General features: G+C 36.1%; 1 protein-coding gene across 1 annotated transcript in view; it reads right to left on the bottom strand.

Moving 5' to 3' along the window:
- LOC110153287 (dedicator of cytokinesis protein 9-like) overlaps positions 1 to 20,310 on the bottom strand; it is a 52,086-nt gene that overhangs the window by 17,359 nt on the left and 14,417 nt on the right. Inside the window, 22 exon segments of the mRNA XM_055164867.1 lie at positions 512 to 627; positions 718 to 807; positions 909 to 995; positions 2,009 to 2,127; positions 2,211 to 2,322; positions 3,521 to 3,613; positions 3,699 to 3,764; positions 4,165 to 4,352; positions 4,434 to 4,513; positions 4,776 to 4,898; positions 5,627 to 5,709; positions 5,803 to 6,114; positions 7,355 to 7,495; positions 7,575 to 7,649; positions 8,933 to 8,991; positions 9,139 to 9,313; positions 9,624 to 9,758; positions 10,483 to 10,578; positions 12,045 to 12,114; positions 13,803 to 13,885; positions 15,170 to 15,259; positions 18,886 to 19,002. Of these exon segments, the coding sequence (XP_055020842.1) occupies positions 512 to 627; positions 718 to 807; positions 909 to 995; positions 2,009 to 2,127; positions 2,211 to 2,322; positions 3,521 to 3,613; positions 3,699 to 3,764; positions 4,165 to 4,352; positions 4,434 to 4,513; positions 4,776 to 4,898; positions 5,627 to 5,709; positions 5,803 to 6,114; positions 7,355 to 7,495; positions 7,575 to 7,649; positions 8,933 to 8,991; positions 9,139 to 9,313; positions 9,624 to 9,758; positions 10,483 to 10,578; positions 12,045 to 12,114; positions 13,803 to 13,885; positions 15,170 to 15,259; positions 18,886 to 19,002 (2,510 nt within the window).

Raw genomic sequence — 20,310 nt, 5'->3', positions numbered from 1 at the left:
ACAAAGCACACCTACTATTACACCAGACTGTCGATGTCAGTGTCTGTGTTGATAGAATAATGTCTGAAATAAAACTAACCTTACATCACATGAATCGTCGCATGTTGAGGGACTGTTTTCTCATATATCAGTCTGCCGCTGACAAGCTTTCTATCAGGAAATACAACTTGCTGCTGCTGCTCAGACATAAATCCTTCAAATGCAAGGATTTATGTCTGACCTCTACAAATACAAGGACTAGATGGAATATTTAAAAAAGTGTCTCCACTCCTCTCCAAGACTCTGGCTCACTAGGAAATTAGGTCCTATGTCCAAAATTCCGAACAGTCCCTTTAATATTTCCATGTGATCTAGTACTAATTCAGATCAAGATCCAGTCATATTCAGAAAATGGCCAACTATATGTCCCATTTATGTGAATACTATTTATGAGTATCTTATTTTTATCTAATTTAATTGTATTTGGCCAGGGATACTATGCTATTAGAAATGTTATAATAAAAATCACCACCTTGTCACGTTGACTGCTACATCTTCATGTGTGGCTCTGGTTAGCACACAAAACAACTGGTTGATTATAGTGGGGAGGAAGTTGACCATGACATGCCCCTCCATTGCATGAAGGCTCTGGAAATAGATTTGAAAAATTGAAATTTGCTATTTTAGGGGCAGCCATTTTGCTCTGAAGAGTAGTGCTCTATGAATGAGTGTGTTTACCTTGAGGTATTTGACCAGCTCGCCCTCCAGCGCTTGCTCTGATAAGTTCATCTTTTGACAGTGGTGAAAGAAGTTGTGCAAATGTTGATCCTGGGGAGAAAATTAGATTCCAGCGCAAATTTAAAACTACTTTTGAAGATTGTATGTATTTAAATTTTACTTAGGTAGAGATACAAAAGCAGAGAGCATACCTGAGTATAAACTGTAGAGACAAGATGAGTGGAGACTTTGAACAGAGGTTTTCCACTGTCAACCCACTTGATCTCTGAGCCTGAGTGCTTAAAATAAACAGACAGGTGAAGTGTAAGACAAGCAATGTGACATTATATAAAATACCCCAGTAAAACAGTGAGAATGTGATGTATGACCTTTATATTATGGAGAAACTGACTTATACTTTAATATTACAAAAAGAGAAATTTGAGAGTATATGGAAAGGTTGGCTAGACTGATTTTATCTAAGAAACGTCGTTATTCCCCAATTTTTTGTAAGTAAAGAGAATGTGTATCAAAATATATGTAATTGTAAATTGTGTATATATTATCTTGCAAAAATCTATAAAAATATAATATAAAACAATAAACAATATCTTTATCTCAATTTCATATACTTTTCGTTCTCTTTAAAATGTACTGGCTTTAACAATGATGACTTATAGACAAAATGACACAGAGTTATTTTCATAATTAGGTTAATTTAACACAATTCAATAGAAGCCATGCATTAGTAAGTAAATGCACTAGGGAGTAATCAGAACCTATTGACCATTGGATTTAAGGATCACATTTTAATACTGATCTAATTCACTTGGAATTCATTGTAAAAGCTTGTTCGATTTTCCAATTTAGTCGTAGCTAATAAAATTCCCTCTGCAAGGTCTTAAAGGTCCTCTGTTATGCAAAATTAACTCTTGTGAGCTTTTAGCCAATCTACAATGTTGCTACATGGAACAAACATAGCGTTTTGTTTCATGGTTTATTAGGCGTCTACATCTCGAAAGCTCCCAATGCTCTGTTCCACCTTGTGATCGTCATCATGTAGTAATAGTTTTTAAGTTAACAGCTACCCTTCAAATTTTTTTCAATAGAGATTGACAATTCCAGGACTGAAATTATGATTCTAAAATGATTCTTGTGACGGTGTATAGAGTTTAAAAATGCAAAATAGCATAATATGGGCCCTTTAATGGTTAAAGACTTATAAAAAATGGTTAGAGTGATTTATAAGAAAAGAGTGAAAGGAACAAAACTAAGCAGTAAAAATAGACCAAAACTGTAACATTTTTTATACCTTGGTGACAGTGTCCTGGGAACTTAGATACCCGGCAGGCAGATTGGCAGCAACAGGCAAAAGCTGCTCGTTCATAATAACCCTGCCATCTCTGAGCAAAGGTAACCAAGCAGATCCCACTGTGGGTAAAAACAAAGCGCAGTCAAGTAAAAAAGAGTGGTAGCGGAACAATAATATGCAAATAACCTGAGCCAGTTTTTACCTGGAGTCTCAATCAGGTCTTTCTTCTTGCTGTTACTGTCACAGCTCACATGATAAAAGGTGAAGAGGAGGTGGTGTTTCTCGTGCAGTTGAGTGGGCAGCTCGATCTTTATCTACAAGAAAAACGAGAAAAATATCCCGAGGTTGATTTCCGAATACAGTTAAAGCTTTAGCCTTACACCGTTGGGATTAGATGTCAGGGAATATTAAGAGAAAAAAGTGGATTTCTAACAAACAAATTAGGCACTAGCTAGTAATAGTGAAAATATACAACTTCTTCATGCATCTATAAGACATAAAATGGTAACACTTTATTTTAGGGTGCACTTATCTAACTACATACTAATTATCATTCATCAGTTGTAAATGGTTTATTCACCTATTAGTTAGACATTTACAAACACTTTCCTATTAATACATTCCTTATTACTTCTTATTAGTATGATGCAAGGCCATTTTTGTCCATAAATTATGATTCTGATAAGCTTTTGATACAAATAAGTAAAAACTAAATTTTTTGTGCTATTAGTCCTTAACAACACCCTTATTACCAAACGCTTAATAGAATCATAATTCATGAACAAAAATGGCCTAGTATCATACTAATAAGCAGTAATAAAGAATGTATTAATAGGAAAGTGTTTGTAAATGTCTAACTAATAGCAGAATAAGTTTATGGGGAACTGGACATCAATAAGGGCTGAATAAATACTAATGAATGACAGTTAGATGTTAATAAGTGCACCCTAAAATAAAGTGTTACCCATAAAATATTATTGTTTATGATATTTTGGGGTCATTATTATCATTGTCAAACTTGGGTAACAGTAGTGCAAAGGCCTGGTACTAAGCATTTTAATGGAAATCACAAGGTTGCCGGATTAATTCCCACATTAGCTCATATTGTTATGTCCCTGGATGAGACACTAAACCACTATTGCCCACTCCTTTCCCAAGTTATGTAGATGGTAACAACAGGTAGGGCATCTGGTGCAAAAATCAGCTAAATCTCTAAATGTAGATCAACTCAACAGAAAAAATTTCCCAAAATGTTAAAGATCAAATTTTCATTGCTTATTATAGTCCATTTGCTAACACACGTCACTGGTCATAATGTTAAAGGTCCTATATTGTGCAAAATATATCCTTTTGAGTTTTAAGCCATGTTAGAATGTTGTTACCTCCCCAAAAGCATACCTGGGGTTGTGTTTTGTTTCATTCACACATGTTTGAGGACACAACATTATAACATAGCTCAGAAAATAGCGTAATATGGGCCCTTTAAGCTTGATCTATGTACATTATAATTACCTCATCATAAAACTCTGGGTTCTGCTGGTGGTGGAGAACAGCGGCATATGCTTGTTTTGTGAAGAGAGGACCTCCTGGACGCCCGTAAATGCACTGCAAGAAATACCATTTATTCGATTTGTTCCTTTTTAACTTTTATATTCAGAATTAAATGTCATGTTACATAATGGAGATTCACCTTTAGCGGCTGTGCTTCATCCTCATCAGAGTCTTTAAATTCTATGCACACTGCGATGTTCCTTGCCTGCACATAAGGTTGAAGTGGCAAATACATATTATATTTGAAATGTAGAAGTCTTTTTTGGACATGAACCAATTTGCTGCTAGAAACTGTCTCTATTCCGACCCTTTGTGCAGTCCAGTTAGCTTTAACTGAATGTAGGAAAATACTTCAAAGTTTGCCAGCTCCCATTTAAAATAAAGGAGGTCAGAGACAGAAAGGAAAATCAAGTTGGTTTTAAATTAATGTTTTAGTCAGATGCTACTACTTTGCCTAAGGATAATTCCTGATCTATCTGAAGCAGCCAGTTGTTATGAAGCCTAACCAAATAATGGAAAATGCACGATAAAAGGATTATAACTTTTAAAACAGATTAGGTGACTGTGAGAGGAGATTTTAAGGTTAAATGGTGCATAGTAAGTACCTTGGCAAATGACTTCTGGCCATCGTATTTGAGATGCTTTGGGTAAACATAAAGGTGGTTTTTGTAGATGGTAAACGGTTGGGAACATTTGGCAATGCAAGGGACAAATTCTTCAACTTCTAGCAAAGCGCTGCCTGGTCCATTACCCTCAAAGTTTCTTACAGGGATGTAAGAAGAAGTAACGCAATCTAAAAACAACAAAAAATATAGCAGATAGTAAAGAATATCATAATATAAAGTATAAACTAAATGTTACTTAAAGCCTTTACTTGTTACATCGGGAGCAACACTGTCGATTGTCACATCCAAGTTGCCTAAAAGCACGGGGAGTTTGGCCATCTTCTCCGGTCTGTAGAGAAAGTGTTTGTTATTCCATATGTGATCTTTGTAATTGTCAAAAGCATTAAAAATTTATTTAATTTGTTTTTCTTTTATTCCCCCAATTAAAAAAATTCACATTTACAAAACATTTACATTTACAAGAAAACAAAGAAGAACAAAACAAAACCCTCTCACACCACACCTCTCTCTGCACTACATAAAACTAAACAAAAATTACACACACACACAAAAACAAAAACCCACTCTGTAAAAATCCCCAAATATCTTACTTTCTGAAGTCAGTGAGTAGTTTGAACATGTCCTCATCTGACAACTTGCTGCTGTCCTGTCTGTAGAGAGCTGAAAACCGAGTGCTTTTGTCCAAAGTCCCTGATGCGTCTTTGAATACAGGCCTGGACAAGACAGAGAAATGATCAAATCAAAAAGACATGGAAGTCAGGTTTTGTTTCTATACAAAACTGAACAAACAGCTATGTTGTATGTTGTCAATTCATTGGTTAGTATGAACAACACTGATTTGCCAATAAACAAAAGTTTTAAAAGTTACAACGAACCACAACAATTAAACACCAGCCTCAATTACAAAACAGTTACATATTTGTTGGTCTGAATTGACGGATTTTAGTTGCAGTAATAAAAAGTGTTCTAAGTCATGGTTAAAGATGCATTGTGAAACTTTTGTGGTGGAGAGGTTGTCATTTACTTGTTTCCATGAAGATGTTATTGCTTTGCCTGGAATGTTCCACAGTATATAGAACTGAATTTGTATCTCAGTAGAAACAAGCGACACCAAAATAAGGCCAAGTTACAGGTCAGATCTGTGGAGACGACCTGGCAAACAGTTACATGTATGTTTTTAAAGGGATTTTTAGAGCAAAAACACCTCTAATGAAATAAATGTAAGATAAACAATTTTAAAACAGATAAAGCATAACATCTCTATGGCGACCAGTAGGTGACGTACCCTCCTCCAGAAAAGTTACATAGTGCACCTTTCAGGTACACTTTATTGTCCCCATGGGGAAATTTTTACTCTGCATTTGAAGTAATATAGTGTTTATATATTGGATATAAAAGTAATATTATGTACAGAAAAAATATTAAAAATGTAATAACTCACCTAGCGGCCCAGGCAAAAGGCATCCTATACTGTCCCAGTCTGCTGCATGCTGTCTTGGCATTTTTCAAAACCTTCTGTGCAATCTATCACAAAACAAAATTAAAGAAAAAATTGAAACAATGAAACCAATCCAAAGTAATTGTAATTGCATATAATAATTGTGTAATGATATGTACCTTTGTTGAATCTGAACTCTTCATGTATGGTTCAGTGCAGTGGGTAATACCTCCCTGAAGCACCTTCTCAATCCTTGCAACCAGGAAGATCTCTGGATGTGGACATGTGACCGAGAACACACCCTGTTTGGGATACTGCAGAGCGGCTTCAGGGAGAGCCCGAGGATCACCGTTGATTTGAACATCCTGCCCCGAACCTGCACCGGTCATCTGTCGAACTAAAGGGTGATTCAGGTCCACGTGGAAATCTGCGGAGATCTTTCTACTGTTTTGGACGTCAAATAAGGACAGCACTACGTAGAACGGCTCCACCTTTGAGACAGAGAAGAAGAGAGGAAAAACAATTGGAAAAGCTATAGAAAACATATCACTCTTCTCTAATGCACTTCTTCCATTTAGAAATGTGCTGTGTATGTAGTCTATCTTTCAAAGCGTGTTTCCATTACGTATGCTAATAGCAGTAGTGGATGGTAAAACTAGTAAAGCACTGTACTTAAGTAGATTTTTAGATATCTGTACTGAAGTGCATTTGAAAGTGGACACTTTTTACTTTTATTTCACTACATTTGACTCCACTAATTTTTTAACTGGACTGAAAAGTAAAAAGCACTTTTCAGGTAATTTTAGAGGTATTTTTTTATCACATTCGTGGTAATAGTTTTAAGTTCAAGCTTCAGCTTTGAGCAAACAAAAATTTATGCGGAAAATTCGTGAAAAAATTAAGAAATAGTTTTGTTTTTTTATTGCAAATGTTGACCAAAAGCTGTATAATTTTTTAATCAATAACATTTAACAACAACACTGAGTGTACTTTTACTTTTTACTCTTTACTCTATTTACTCTATTTTTTACGAGTATTTAAATACTTTTACTTAAGTAGATTTTTTCATGTGATACTTTTACTTGAATAACTTTTTACCTCTGTATCTCTACTTTTACTTAAACGTGCACTATGTGACTTATTGGTTGGGGGTCCGTTATACCTGCATGTTTCTATGGATATGTCATTGCACTGCCTGTAATGTTTCACAGTATTAAACAGTTCTACCTTACATTTATTCAATCAAAAGTGGTTTTATGACTCAAAAATACATTGAAGAACAGGCATTCTGACTGTGAGCTGGCTTGCCTCTCTACAGATCTGACCTGTAACTTGGCCCAGTTTGGTCTCCATGAAGATAGAAAAGTTAAAGCAAAAACATCTCCATGGATAAAATCATTTGATGGACCATCCACCAGAAAAGTTACACAGTGTCGCTTTAAGTCAAAACTGAGTGCATCATCCACCACTGCCTAAAAACCGAGACAGACGGAGAGCTTGAAAACTGACAGCAGGAAACCGACTTCAGACTGGTGCTATAATGTGCAGTGGGAGGTCTAAGATGGTTACCATGGCAGCCAGTGGTTAGAACTGTCATCCAGTAACACCAATATTACAGAGGGCAAGCCAAATGGGCCATCTGAACTGTGAGTGATCTCTATAACTCCTTCAAACCACAAGTCTTCCCACTGTAGACGAGTTTGTTGGTTTTACAGATGAAGTGAAACGTACATTAGTAGTGGGCCCTTCTTCGTTCTCGGCAACGCAACCCTGTAAGTTGAATGAGAGGTCGTGGCAGCTGACCAAAACTCTCTTCCCGAACTTTTCCTCGAATTGCCGTATGTCTGGCTCAATCCCGGAGATGTCTAGTTTCTAGAAATGAGAAAGGAGTTCATAAAAATAACATAGGAGACAGAGATTTAAAGGTAGTGGTGTTACATTAGTTCATTACCTGGGTGTCAGGGTCCAGAGTGAACAGTTTGAGTCGTGCTTCACTTTTCATTTTGGACTCGATGTCTCTGGCGGTCTGTAAAATACATTGGGTTATTTTTTATTTATTGTTTATATTAAATTTGAGCTGTATTAGAGTTAGTGCAATGTTCTGGAGCTAGAATTAAATTTAAGGGTGGTAGCAGTGAATATTCTCTCAAACAAGCTGGCTAGCATGTTGATAAGTTTGCGGTGACATCATGCTTCTACATGTATCTCTACTGGCAAAAGGTTCAGTAGTTACCATAGTGGCATAATGCACATGATAGCAAATACAGACAAAAAAGATACTCAAGAAAAAATACAAAACAGATTTAAACAACTCATTTTCTCAAGCCTATGATCAATACAAGTGTTCCTGGTCCTGTTTGGGTTTTGATTTTCAACAAAAAGGTGCAAGCGACTAACTGAAAAACTATTGACTAATGTGAGCTTAATGATTGAAACGTAATTTGAGAGGGACTTGTTTACACAAATCATCTCACCTGTAGTAATTCCAATCAGCTCAGCTCTTTATGTTCAGATTGTGTTAAAATAAAGCTCAGATTAAGTCTAATTTGAGCTCTTATTTGTCTGACATGCCACATTTTAGATTATAAACAACACTAATTATAAGTAGAATCTTGTAGTGCATTTTACCCTCATCCAATATTGACACAGTCCACATCCATCTCAGTTATGTCCAAGTAATAAATGATTCATGACTGACTGTAACTCAGTTGCAGAAAATGCACAGTCAATACACATTATTGTAATCTCAAAACATTGCATGGATGAATATGTATTGCTTCACATTGAAATAGGCTCTGTGCACAACACCGCCAAACAACCTCACTGTTAGCGTCACTATTTCCTGTCCAATTTTATCTCTATGAAGTTTTTGCAGAGTTGTTCTAAAATGAATAAATATTTAAAGATAAGGCTGTGAACAGGAAACTGCAAGTGAACGTCACTGACAACATATTAAAAAGTACACAAATAAAATGAATACTTGAATGGAGGACATTTCTGTGTTTAGAAAGTGAAATGTTTGTGTCTCACAAAGCCAACACAGCCAACATTTGCTTTGCTGTTCACTGCTGTTCCCTACTTATGGAGTCCAAACACACTTTACCAGGTGTTTGTTGCTTTAGCACCATAAGGGAAATACAGATACTTGTTTGAAAGGAATCCAGCTGTTTAGGTATTCTGCTCCATAAGCCCATTTAAACCAAACACTTCTGCAGGGCTACAAGGGTCTAAACAGCTAATCCATGTGGGCTCTGTGTGGTCGCGTATATTTCTCTTGACATGTCACTTCGAATGGAAAAAACAGATTACCTGAAAGCTGTCCTGAAAACTTCCGGATGAGATGTCTGCTTTTCCGTGTTCTTCGTCTGCTGAAAGGATCAACATGAGGTTAGCTGATTCAATTCTTATCTGACATGTTTGATACTTCTTCGCTCTTGTAGTGAAAAATACAAAAGCATCCTTGGCGGTAAGATGGAAAGAAACTGATCGACAGATAAATAAAAGGCCCTCCTCACCATCGTGTATGTCTCCATTTCTCTTCTCCTGCATGGCCTGCTCGAAACTGCTGTGAAGGATTTTGTTGAGTGTACTGATCCACTCGTCCATCTCTCCCTCACTGTCTGCGGCCAGTAAAAATGTGCTTTTGTCCTGCATCTTCAGCTCAAAAGCAAAGCGCCGCACTTTGCTGTTCTACAAGACCAAAGAGAATCGTGGTTACACAATAGTACATTTATTTTATTGTGATTTTAGTTTCTCACATAATGGCAAGATTGTGTTATTGTTGTCATATTTATATTTTTTTTATAATTATCATACATATTTCACGATTACAAAAAATTATGTGAATGAATGTGCTGTGCGAGTGAGTGCTTGGTGGAAGACAGAGGGGCCATTAAAGCACTTATTATTATTAAGTCAACATTCTCAAAAAATGCCTTTTATCCTCAATAGTCATCATAAGTCATAACTGTTTCTTTAGCCTACCACATTTGGCCTTTACCTGAACTACCCCCATGCAGGAGTCTAAGAAGATGGTTCCTTTGGGTTCCTTGGATGTGTTCTCGTCTTTGTAGAAGTTCAGGTTATAGGAGCCGTCTCCCAGCTGAGCCAGATGGAAGTACCTCCTCTTAAAAGACTGCAGGGTGGAGACGGACAATGTAAACATCCCAATGGCCTCTTTGGCTCTAAAAATACCATAACAGGGCATGGGAAAACTCTAGGGTGCAATGAAAGTTAATGCCAGTTTTCCATATGTGTTTAGAAAGCAAAACAAATGACTGCTATTAGTTTAAGTCTTTCAACAAAGTAGTTTAAAGTGTTCAGACGCGTGTGAGAAATACTGTTATCCAAAAGTGCTTTAAAGGGTCTAGATTCTGCAATTTTGTGATCTATGTTATGCTGTTATTTCCCCATCAAAAATATACCTGGAGCTTTGTTTTGTTTCATTCACACATTTTACACACAAAACTTCCATATTTAGACAGTGTTCTTAAACAGATCATTTGGATAATTTCAGATCTGGAATTGACAATCTATACCAAATAAAAGGTAAATTGTAGTCTAGATTACTGAAACATGTATGAAAGAAACAAAACACAACTCGAAGTATGTTTTTGAGGAGGCAACAGCATTATTATAACATGGCTTATAACTAAATTTTGGTTAATATAGGACCTTTTGTAGGCACAAGAGTGTTCATAAGGTCCCATTATTTGTTAACTGACATTTTGAACTTTTAAACATTTGGATTCTGCACCATTCTGAGAAAAGGTCAAATATATCAAGTCCGCCGTGGCTTTGTTCATTACTAGCACAGGATTGTAATAGCAAGACTTCTGAACAGGATTGTGTAAACCTACCCTCATAGTAACACTGATTGCGCTGTTCATGTTGCCTTTGTACAGCCAGCCATGTTTGGATACTCCTCCTTTCTGAGATCCGAGGGAGGCCGTGTCCTGTGAGAAAGGAGTGCGAACAGACCACAATTAATTACATAAGGCAACATTCTTTACTCTAGTTTAATGGCAAAAACATGTACAGAGGTGGAAGGTAATGAAGTAATAAAGTAAAATTACAATACTTAAGTACAAATTTTAGGTATCTGTACTTAATTTTACAGTGGATACTTTTTTCTTTCTACATTGTATATCTGTACTTTCCAGTCCACTAGATCTGGACTGAAAAGTAAAAAATACTTTTCTGAAATGGCTAAGACTTTATGTTTTTAGCACATTTAATTTGAGTTTTCATCCCAACTTTGAGCATTTTTCTATAAATCTCGGCAAAATACTTTTACTTTTACTTTTTACTCTTTATGTGAATTTTTAAACAAGTACTTTAATAAGCAGATTTAAGTAGATTTTTTCATGTGTTATTTTTACTTTTACTTGAGTAACATCTTATTCCTGTATCTGTACTTTTACTAAAAGGTGAACTATGTAATTTTAGTTACATAGTTGGGAGTCCATCACATGTTTGTTTCTATGGATATGTCATTGCTCTGTCTGGAATGTTCCGGAGTATGATATTAAACAGCTCTACATTACATTTACTCAATTACAGTTGGTTTTATAGCAAAAAATTCTGACTGTGAGCAAAGCTGCCTCTCCACAGATCTGACCTGTAACTTGATTTGGTCTTTGTGATGATAAAAATGTTTAAATCATACTGTGAAACATTCCAGACAAAGCATCCTCAGCAATATCCTCATGGAGAAAAGCATATGACAGACCCTCCACCAGGAAAGTTACACAATACACCTTTAAGTAACAAAATTGTGGACTTCATCCACCACTGGGTAAAAACAGTGAACAAGTTGGTTTAAAATGGTGCAGGCTGATTTTATGACAAATGGGAGGGTAGATTGGCATCAACATCTCCTCTCCTTGAGAGAAATTCACTTCATTAAATTCAACAATGCACTTTTCTAATCTCTTGGGATTTTTGGCTAAAACAATCTGCCCATTAAAGGTCACTAGCTTTGTGTTGAATCATTGCCTGAAGCTGGTAATTATTGAGAAAGGATGCGCCTTAAAATGGGGCTAATGTCATAAGGTAGACAGCCTGCTATGTACTTTGAGAACAGAACATGAAATTAAGGGAAAGATTTCTTGTGGAATAAAAGAGGGAGGTAATTGCAATGTTGGGAGTTAAAATAATTAGGAGAGTAAATTTTCTTTATAACCTAGTTTTAAAGTCCAGCTTGGGGAGATGCTGCTGTCTCTAAGGCAACAGTGCAGCACAACACACAACAATTTAGAGATTTTTTAAAGGGCCCATATTATGCTATTTTCTGATCTATGTTATAATGTTATGTTATAATGAAACAAAACACAACTCCAGGTATTTTTGAGGAGTTAACAACAATTTCCGTAATATAGGAACATTTTGGGTAAGTATTGTTTTGCTTTTTTTGTCTTACCTCGTCTTTTTCCACATCTTCGTCAACTTCAAAAACATGGGGGGCGAGCTGTTCAGGTCTGGGCACTTTACTGAAAGAAATTTAAGATAGAGTAGATGTAAATGTTTGTGGCTATGTAAACAAAATGTGATTTATGTTTTGGAGTATAAATAGTCTATTGATTTGTTTTTAAAAGCTCTTCTAGTTTTACACAATGAAACCAAAGAAACACAGCAGCTCCTAAGTGCAGCTTATTCCCCAGACACTAAGCCTGACCTTTGACCTTTACAAGACCCGGCGTGCTCTGAGGGACTGCTACCATAAACAGAGGCAAGGCCAAGTCTAAAGCTAGGCTAACCTTTTAACATGACAAGGAACATCTGCGAAGAGAATTCCAGGCTGTATGCAAAAGTGGTTTGTCCAAGGACACAGGGAACAGGCTTTTCCTTATGTTTTAATGATCGCAATCAGCAGTGGGCTCGAAATAGGGTTGTTATCTTTGTAGAATAACATAGGAAGCGGATCTATTGTTACAGAGGAGTAACTAGAAGAGCACATTTCCGTGTTTCTAGAGTTCAGCCACAAACATTCATTAGGATGTAAACAAAGGTAGTGTCGTGGGTGTACCGTTTTGGAAAGATCGAAGAGTGGGTTTTTTTGGTGCAGTGTGCAGACACTGACACACAGACACACTAATCTGACAAAAGCTGAAAGCTACTGAGTAAATCAAGTTAAAGCACAACCAAAAATTTGAATTAACAAAAATATGAAAAAAAAATCCATACATGTTTGAGTAATTTAGTGATCTCTCCCGAGCCCTATCTGAACCCTCCTTATGGTTAGTTGTAAAATCCTATAAAAAGCTCATCTCCCAAACCTACGTCACTCATGCTCTAGCCAGTCAACTTTCCATAAATATACAAAAGCAGGATACAAAACAATACACTACAACTTCAGAAACCTCATGCGATGAATGATAGTTTAATTAGCAGAATGCATGCAATAAAGTGATGCACTCTGGAGGGGGGGTGACTTAATCCAAAGAGCAAAGGGGACTTGTCAGAAATGACAGTGAAGCTTATTAAACATGTTAATATATTGTTTTTAGTGAATAAAGCATATTCAAAACAATAAAAAATAACATTGTAATCTAAATATATTATATATTTGCTATTAATATCGCATACAAGTTTAATAATACCCCCTTTTTAAGATCCAAATGTTCTGATTTTGTGATTGTGGTACCCGGTTTATAGATTTTGGTTTATTATTATCAATTATCATTTGCATGGGAACACGCCCTCACATAGTTCTTCAAATTAGGAAGGAATCATTTGCCTGAAATCCATGAAAACAAATACTTATAAATCAATACAACATAATAAAACAATAAAAAACAAAGACATTACCACTATATTACATCACCAAATGCCAATTATTGTTCAAATAAAGTAAAAAATTCTTCACATTGTTGAAAATGGAAAAAAAATCACACAGAAAAATGTTGTATTGAAAAGAGTTGATGATTTGCAGCATTGTTAGTTCTTAATTACTGTTTACATGGAAAGCCTTTGGAGCCACATGACAAAGTTTTGCTAGTTTTACAAATGTTTGGTTCATGTTATTTCACTGTTTTGGTCTGCTAGATTTTCAAACTCTCCTCCCTACAATAACGCTGCCTTCCAGACTTAACATTTCAGGCTGAGATGGATGAAATAGGCACCTGGTAACACTTCAAAAAACATCCACGGCACACCCAAACACACCACGCAAACTCACTTCTGAAGCTGCCGGAAGTCCCCTGAATACTCCTCGTACTTGTAGTTGACCACATGCCAGTCCGACTTGTAGGTCTTGATACACTGCAAAGACAAAGAGAAATTAAATTATAAGATTCTATTGTTTATAGTTTAAAAATCCTATATTATGCAAAATTGACTCTTATGAGCTTTAAGTTGTGTTATAATGTTGTTACCTCATCAAAAAGATACCTGGAGTTGTGTTTTGTATCATTCACTATAGCTTTTACCTTTCGTTCAGTAGAAACGGGCAATTCCAGGGCTGAAATGATCCAAATGATTTTAGTGAAGGTGTATGGAGTTTAAAAACACAGTGGAGCATTTCATGGATTACCATATGACATCTCAAGGTGGAACTAAATAAATAAATATGCAGGATTTGTGTGGTAAATATGTGTGAATGAAACAAAACACAAGATGTGTTTGTAATAAGGAAAACATATAACATAGAAAATAGTGTAATACAGGCTCTTTAAAATGCTTAAAATAAATAGAAGCCTTTATATTGTGAAAATGGAGCTGCTTTGAACTGGTTTATGGATCTCTGTAATTACTGAGCTACTACATGAATACAAACTGACACAAAATTGAGTGTCAGTGCCACAGGATAAGGACATAATTAAGATTAGATTAATAACTGATTAATATATAAACAAAGATAATAGAGATCAACATTTGTGGATTTTCTGTTTAGATATTTCTTTCAAAAAACTGAATGGCCCATACAGTAGATGTGTGCTCTCCATCTTAAAATATGACAACAGATACTGATGAATGTCGTGAACTCAACCTACACTAAAACCCATATGACTTCCTTCAATCCAAATAACGTGTTTTGAAATTTCATAGAATACAGATGTTGAATAAAAGACTGGAAAAAATGTTTGACGCAATCCAAAGATCCCAGCTGTATTAGGGGCCCCAGCTGAGCTGCTCTATGGAGTTATGATGTCATTTCTGGCTGTAGCGATGGGGGACAATCTCGTATCATGCTTTGTCAGACCGCACCCTGATATCACTCTGAAATAACAACTAGCTACATATGCATACAAATGTAGGTTCACATACAGGCCAGCGCTAATCAAATCATCACACGCATACTGTGTTTTCCGTAACGCTAGCTTACTGTGAAAATGACTTTGTGCTTTGTTTATGTTAAATAAATAACAATGTATTATTGGAAAGACTGGAGCTGTGCCTGTGCTGGTGTATCTGATAGATTTCTGAAGCTTTTGAATACACCTGTGTTTGGATAAAAGTGAAGGAACGTAGAGCGAGGATAGACAGGCTTTAGTGAGATACAGAGTGGACGAAGCAGGCATAAATCCAGGTAGCGGTCAGTTTTACCTCCTGCACAAACAGACACTGAGCTTCTTTCTCTGCAGTCTCTGGCACGGTGGAAAAGACAGTCCGGCCCTGGCGCCTAAGGGTGCATATCTGAGGAGAGACAGAGAAAACAAAAGCAAAAGCACAATAAATTCAATATGTTTGTTCAAATGTTTAATGCTGGGTTTTACTGTATGTTTTGGTTATTTAGCAGGGCATTGATGTCCTGCCATTGGAGTTCAGAATATCACAGACAAAAGGATCGGCCAATTTGGAGATTAGAGATTCAATTAAATGCAGCTCTGTGTTCATTTGTAAGCACTATCTCCAAGGCCAAGTTACAGATCCGATCTACTTTTTCCGAAAATGTTTATGCTATAAAAATACCTGTAACTGAATAAAAGCATAATAGATGAGGCTGATGCCATAGTGTAGGACCGTCCAGGAAAAGCAATAATGTCTTCATGGAGACAAGCATCTGGCAGGCCAACAAAAAATTACATAATGCACTTTTAAAGGGCCCACATTACTCTACTTTCTGATCTCTGTTATAATTATATTGTTTCATTCACACATGTTTAACATACCCAAAAAACCCTGCATATTTAGACTCAGTTCTTCTCTCAAACAGAAAACACTATGTTCCACCTTGTGATAATACAGGAAGTGCTCCACTGTGTATTTAAACTCCATACATCTTCACCACAACTATTTAGATATTGTCACCTCTGGAATTGCCTGTCTCCACAGAACTAAAGGTAAAGGGTAGCTGTTAACTTGAAAACTACCACTTCATGACATCACAAGGTGGAACAGAGCATTTTGAGCTTTGGAGATGTAGACTGACTAATAACAGGATTACTCAAACTTGTGCGAATTAAACAAAACACAATTACAGGTATGTTTTTGAAGATGTAACAACATTATAGCATGGCCTAAAGCTAAATTTTGTGCAATATAGGACTTTTAAGGCACTATAAAGCAACTAAAAATATCAAAAATCATGAGAGAATTACAATTGTGGTCCAGGTTGTTAAGAAAACTGAACTGTTCTTTTGCCATATTGCTCATCACTAGTAGATGGGACAGATAAATAAGGTATACTGACATAAGCTAAAGATAGAAAGCCAAAGGCAGCTAAGGGCATATTTTTATTCTATTTTATTCCATTCAAAGAGCAAACACAGCCTTAGGGTTTTAACTCAGTGGAGCTTGGCAACTCTTTCAAGTCACTGGACGATGTGTAAGAAACCATCGCTCCCAATTCTGCTTTTCTACTTGCCCCACAAGAAGGAGCTGGAAACAGTGGCATGGACTGGTGACCTAGTTTTACCATAAATCTAACATTCCCTCACTGCCAATTGATCCTCTGCTCTCATCTGTCCATTTTACAGCAGCAATAACTATCGCAGACATGTCAGGAGCACAGGCAAGCTCATTTATAAGGTCCTGTATTATCTCTATGTAGGTCAAGAGTCCTAAGAGTTTGATAAATGGTAGAATTTGTGATGAGAGGAAATATACTGTGGATTCATTCTGGTGGATAATGTAATGGCCCTTCCAGTCCTTTGTAGCCAATTTATCGTGACTGCTAGACTGTCAAACATATTATATAATTCGACAACGCCCCCAACCATCTATTAAATGTGACTTTGAAACTGCAGGTTGCTAATTAACTACATTTCTTTTGCTGTCATTAATTCAGAGGTAAGACATTTGAGCTACCTTTTACTCGAATAGATAGTAAAGGCCTTAGTACGTGCCTATACTGTATTATACGATATAAAAATGGGCTTTTTCAGACTGTGTACAAATCTGGCCAGCTGAAATTTGACAATTAAAGGGCCTACATTATGCTATTTTCTGATTTGTGTTATAATGTTGTTTCACATACCTGGAGTTGTGTTTTGTTTCATTCACACATGTTTAACACACAAGCCCTGCAAATCAGAGTTCTTCTCTCAAACTGAAAACTCTCTTCTTCTTACTAAACTAAAGGCAAAGGTAGCTGTTAACTTGAAAACTACCACTTCATGACATCGCAAGGTAGAACAGAGCATTTTGAGCTTTGGAGATGTAGACAGACTAATAATGTTACTCGAACCTGTGTGAATGAAACAAAACAACTTTTTTGATGAGGTAACAGCATTATAACATGACTTAAAGCTCACAAGAGTTCATTTTGTGTAATATAGGTCCTTTAATGAGCATAATAGTGTTGTAACAGCAAAACAAGCCATTAGTCCAAACTGATCCCTCTAGTTTTTCCCTGCCCCAGCACCAGATCGGCCTGTCCAGTGATTACATGTGTGATTCTGTGCAGGCACGTGCAAAAGCTACACCCATAACGTCTGGCTGCCATCGCCTCTTTCTTCCTTGCAGTGATGTAAAACACATGGCAGCGTAGACAGATGGACAGACCGAGCTGGGAGTGCACAAAAGCATAGGGCAGTTAGTAATAGCGCTGTAGACGGCCTTGTAATGAAAACCACCCATCATCTCTTGATTGTGAAACAAGGAGGAGATACAAGTATTCCCACAACTTTGCCTTACTATAAAGCTACTACGAAATTAAACTTTTGTATTTTTCCCCAACAAAGAATTCAGGAATGTCAAACAATAGCGATTCTTTGTAGAGGGAGGAGAGACAGATTGTGGCTTCGTGCTGATGTCATGTTGATACAGACTCTGAACTTCTTTGAAAGTAAAAAAGAATATCCACACATCATGGACACTGAAGAGGGACATGGCAAGCTCACTTATGCACATATATATGATCTGAGAGGTGTTTTGTGATTAAAATTAAAGGTACATTGTGCAAAATATATACCTATTTCCATGGAGACAAGCACAAAGCCAGTTTACAGGTCTGATTTGCAGAGAGGTGGGCCAGTTCCAGTAGAATACATCTTTTCCAAGCTATTGTTTTATTGTGAAAAACAGTTATAGTTAAATAATAAGGAAGTTTAATGCCATACTGTGGTACATTCCAACTGTCCTCTGCTGGACTCTTACTAGTAAAGTTACATAGTGCACCTTTAACTTTGTGTTCTTATAGCAAGCCTCGCCCATTTTCAGATTCTTATCCAAAGTACTTCCAAGTTTCCCAGAATATTTCAGCTTGACACAAAATTGGGTGTTGTTTTTAAAAAAAAAATGTGTAGGAGTGAAAGAGATAGCACAACAATACAACTAGTCATAGGACACTGACAGCAAGCAGTGAGAGAAAATGTAGCAATGTCAACCAAGCAGCCAAAAAGACAACAGAGAGTATTTTACACCAACTACTGAGAGTTGAGAGAGAGTTGACATTTTAATTACAAGGAATAAATGACTATCTAGACGCATGTCACGATAACAAAATTTGAAGCTTGAGATATTGATAAAGTAACTATAGACTATCTATGCCACTGACACAAAAACCATTAAGTAGAATTATACCACAAAAATATTCTAAATCTACAATATTGTTAAAAAGCATTTGGTACAATAAATGAACAGCAGAATGAAACACTTTGAGTTATAGAAGGTATTATTTCAAAGTTTTACGGCTTAAATCTTACCATATTGCCAAAAAATAACCACAAATTTCCCAGTAGTGCAACGAAAATGTACACATGAAAAAATACTGACCCCCCAAAAATATTGTTCCAGCTTTCATATATTGAACAATAAGTCAATTTTGTATTTATTGTGACAGGCCTAGCTATTTAGAAGTAGCAGTTGTACCAGTTTACCTCAAAATCATCTTGTGGGAATTGCAGCATATCCCGTAGAACATCACTGATGATCTGAGTCTTCCTTTGGAGAAGCACATTTTCATAGTCCAGGGGCTCTATGATCTTTGGCTTCACCTAAACAACAAACAAAAAGCACAGTTGTAATAAAATATGTTTCAGTTCATTCTGAGTTCAAATTATAACAAATTTGATGTAATATGTTGATGAAAGAAATATAGATTAAAAAAAAATTATACTGAAACTAATTTATGCCACTGACACTAAACAAGACCTTAAAGCAATCCCTCTTAAAACTATTCTAAATGTATAATATTGTTAAAAAAGCTGCAATAAATAAATAGCAGAATGAAACAGAATGAAATAAGTCATAAAAGTGATTAATTCAACCTTTTACAGCTTAAATTTTGTCATATAGTCAGAACATTTCCCAATAGAGCAAAGAAAATGTACACACAATAAATACTGTTCCAGCTTTCCACAACTGCAATTTTAATTGAACTGATTATATTGGCAAAGGTTACTGTTATTTAGATAGAAAAAGCTCTCCACAAACAAATACCCTGTGTTTTGAGGTGAAATGAGGTTTAGAGTGTTCACTGGATCTTGGAAGTAAAACAAGTAGCTCAGCAGGATGTCTTTGAGATGGAGGGCAAAATAGCATTTCATAAAGAAAAGAAATCTGAGGCATGTCTGATCTTTGCTTACGATTTCAGTGTAAAAAAAATGCCAACGTGTTTCGACTACATACTGTACGTAGGGCAGTCTTTATTGGATATTTTGCCATCAGTTTAAACCTCTACAAATACATCTGATTAGGCCTGTCACAATAAAAAATTTTAAAGCATGATGTATTGCTACAGAGAAACTTTGAGATAAACCATAATACTGAAACTACTTTATGCCACTGACACAAAGCAGGATCTTGGTAAACCAATTTTTAAATATACAGTATTATCAAAATATAATAAAATACATGGCAGAATGAGTCAATAATTAGCAATAAAAGTTGTTTCTTCAGCCCTCTACATCTCAAATCTTATTGTATTACATAAAAATGGCTCAAATCTCTCTACTTTTGCAAAGAAATTATACAAACGATATACTGAGCTCCAAAATATAATGCTTCAGCTTTCATATATTGAATGACAAGTCAGTATTGTAATTATCGTGACAGGCCTACAGCTTATCCTTCTTTTAGTTTTGTATATTTCAATCTCTGCTCAAACAAAATTGCAATTTGATCTTTCCTCACCAAAAATCATGCAGTCCCTTTCAGACTCTGTCAAATCCAAAATATGAATGCAGTCTGGACAACAAAATGCAATTGTCCTACCAAACAATAGAAGGCAACACAAGCCAAAGTGGCACTAAGACAAAAGATGGTGGTTAGGAGTCAACATAAGGGCTGGAGTGTACCATTCA

This window comes from Boleophthalmus pectinirostris, unplaced genomic scaffold (genome assembly GCF_026225935.1).
Source record: "Boleophthalmus pectinirostris isolate CB_2022bp ecotype Guang Dong unplaced genomic scaffold, ASM2622593v1 HiC_scaffold_11, whole genome shotgun sequence".
Lineage (NCBI taxonomy): Eukaryota > Metazoa > Chordata > Actinopteri > Gobiiformes > Gobiidae > Boleophthalmus > Boleophthalmus pectinirostris.
The sequence above is the reverse complement of the archived record's forward strand: the minus strand, read 5'-3'. Positions and strand labels throughout refer to the sequence as shown.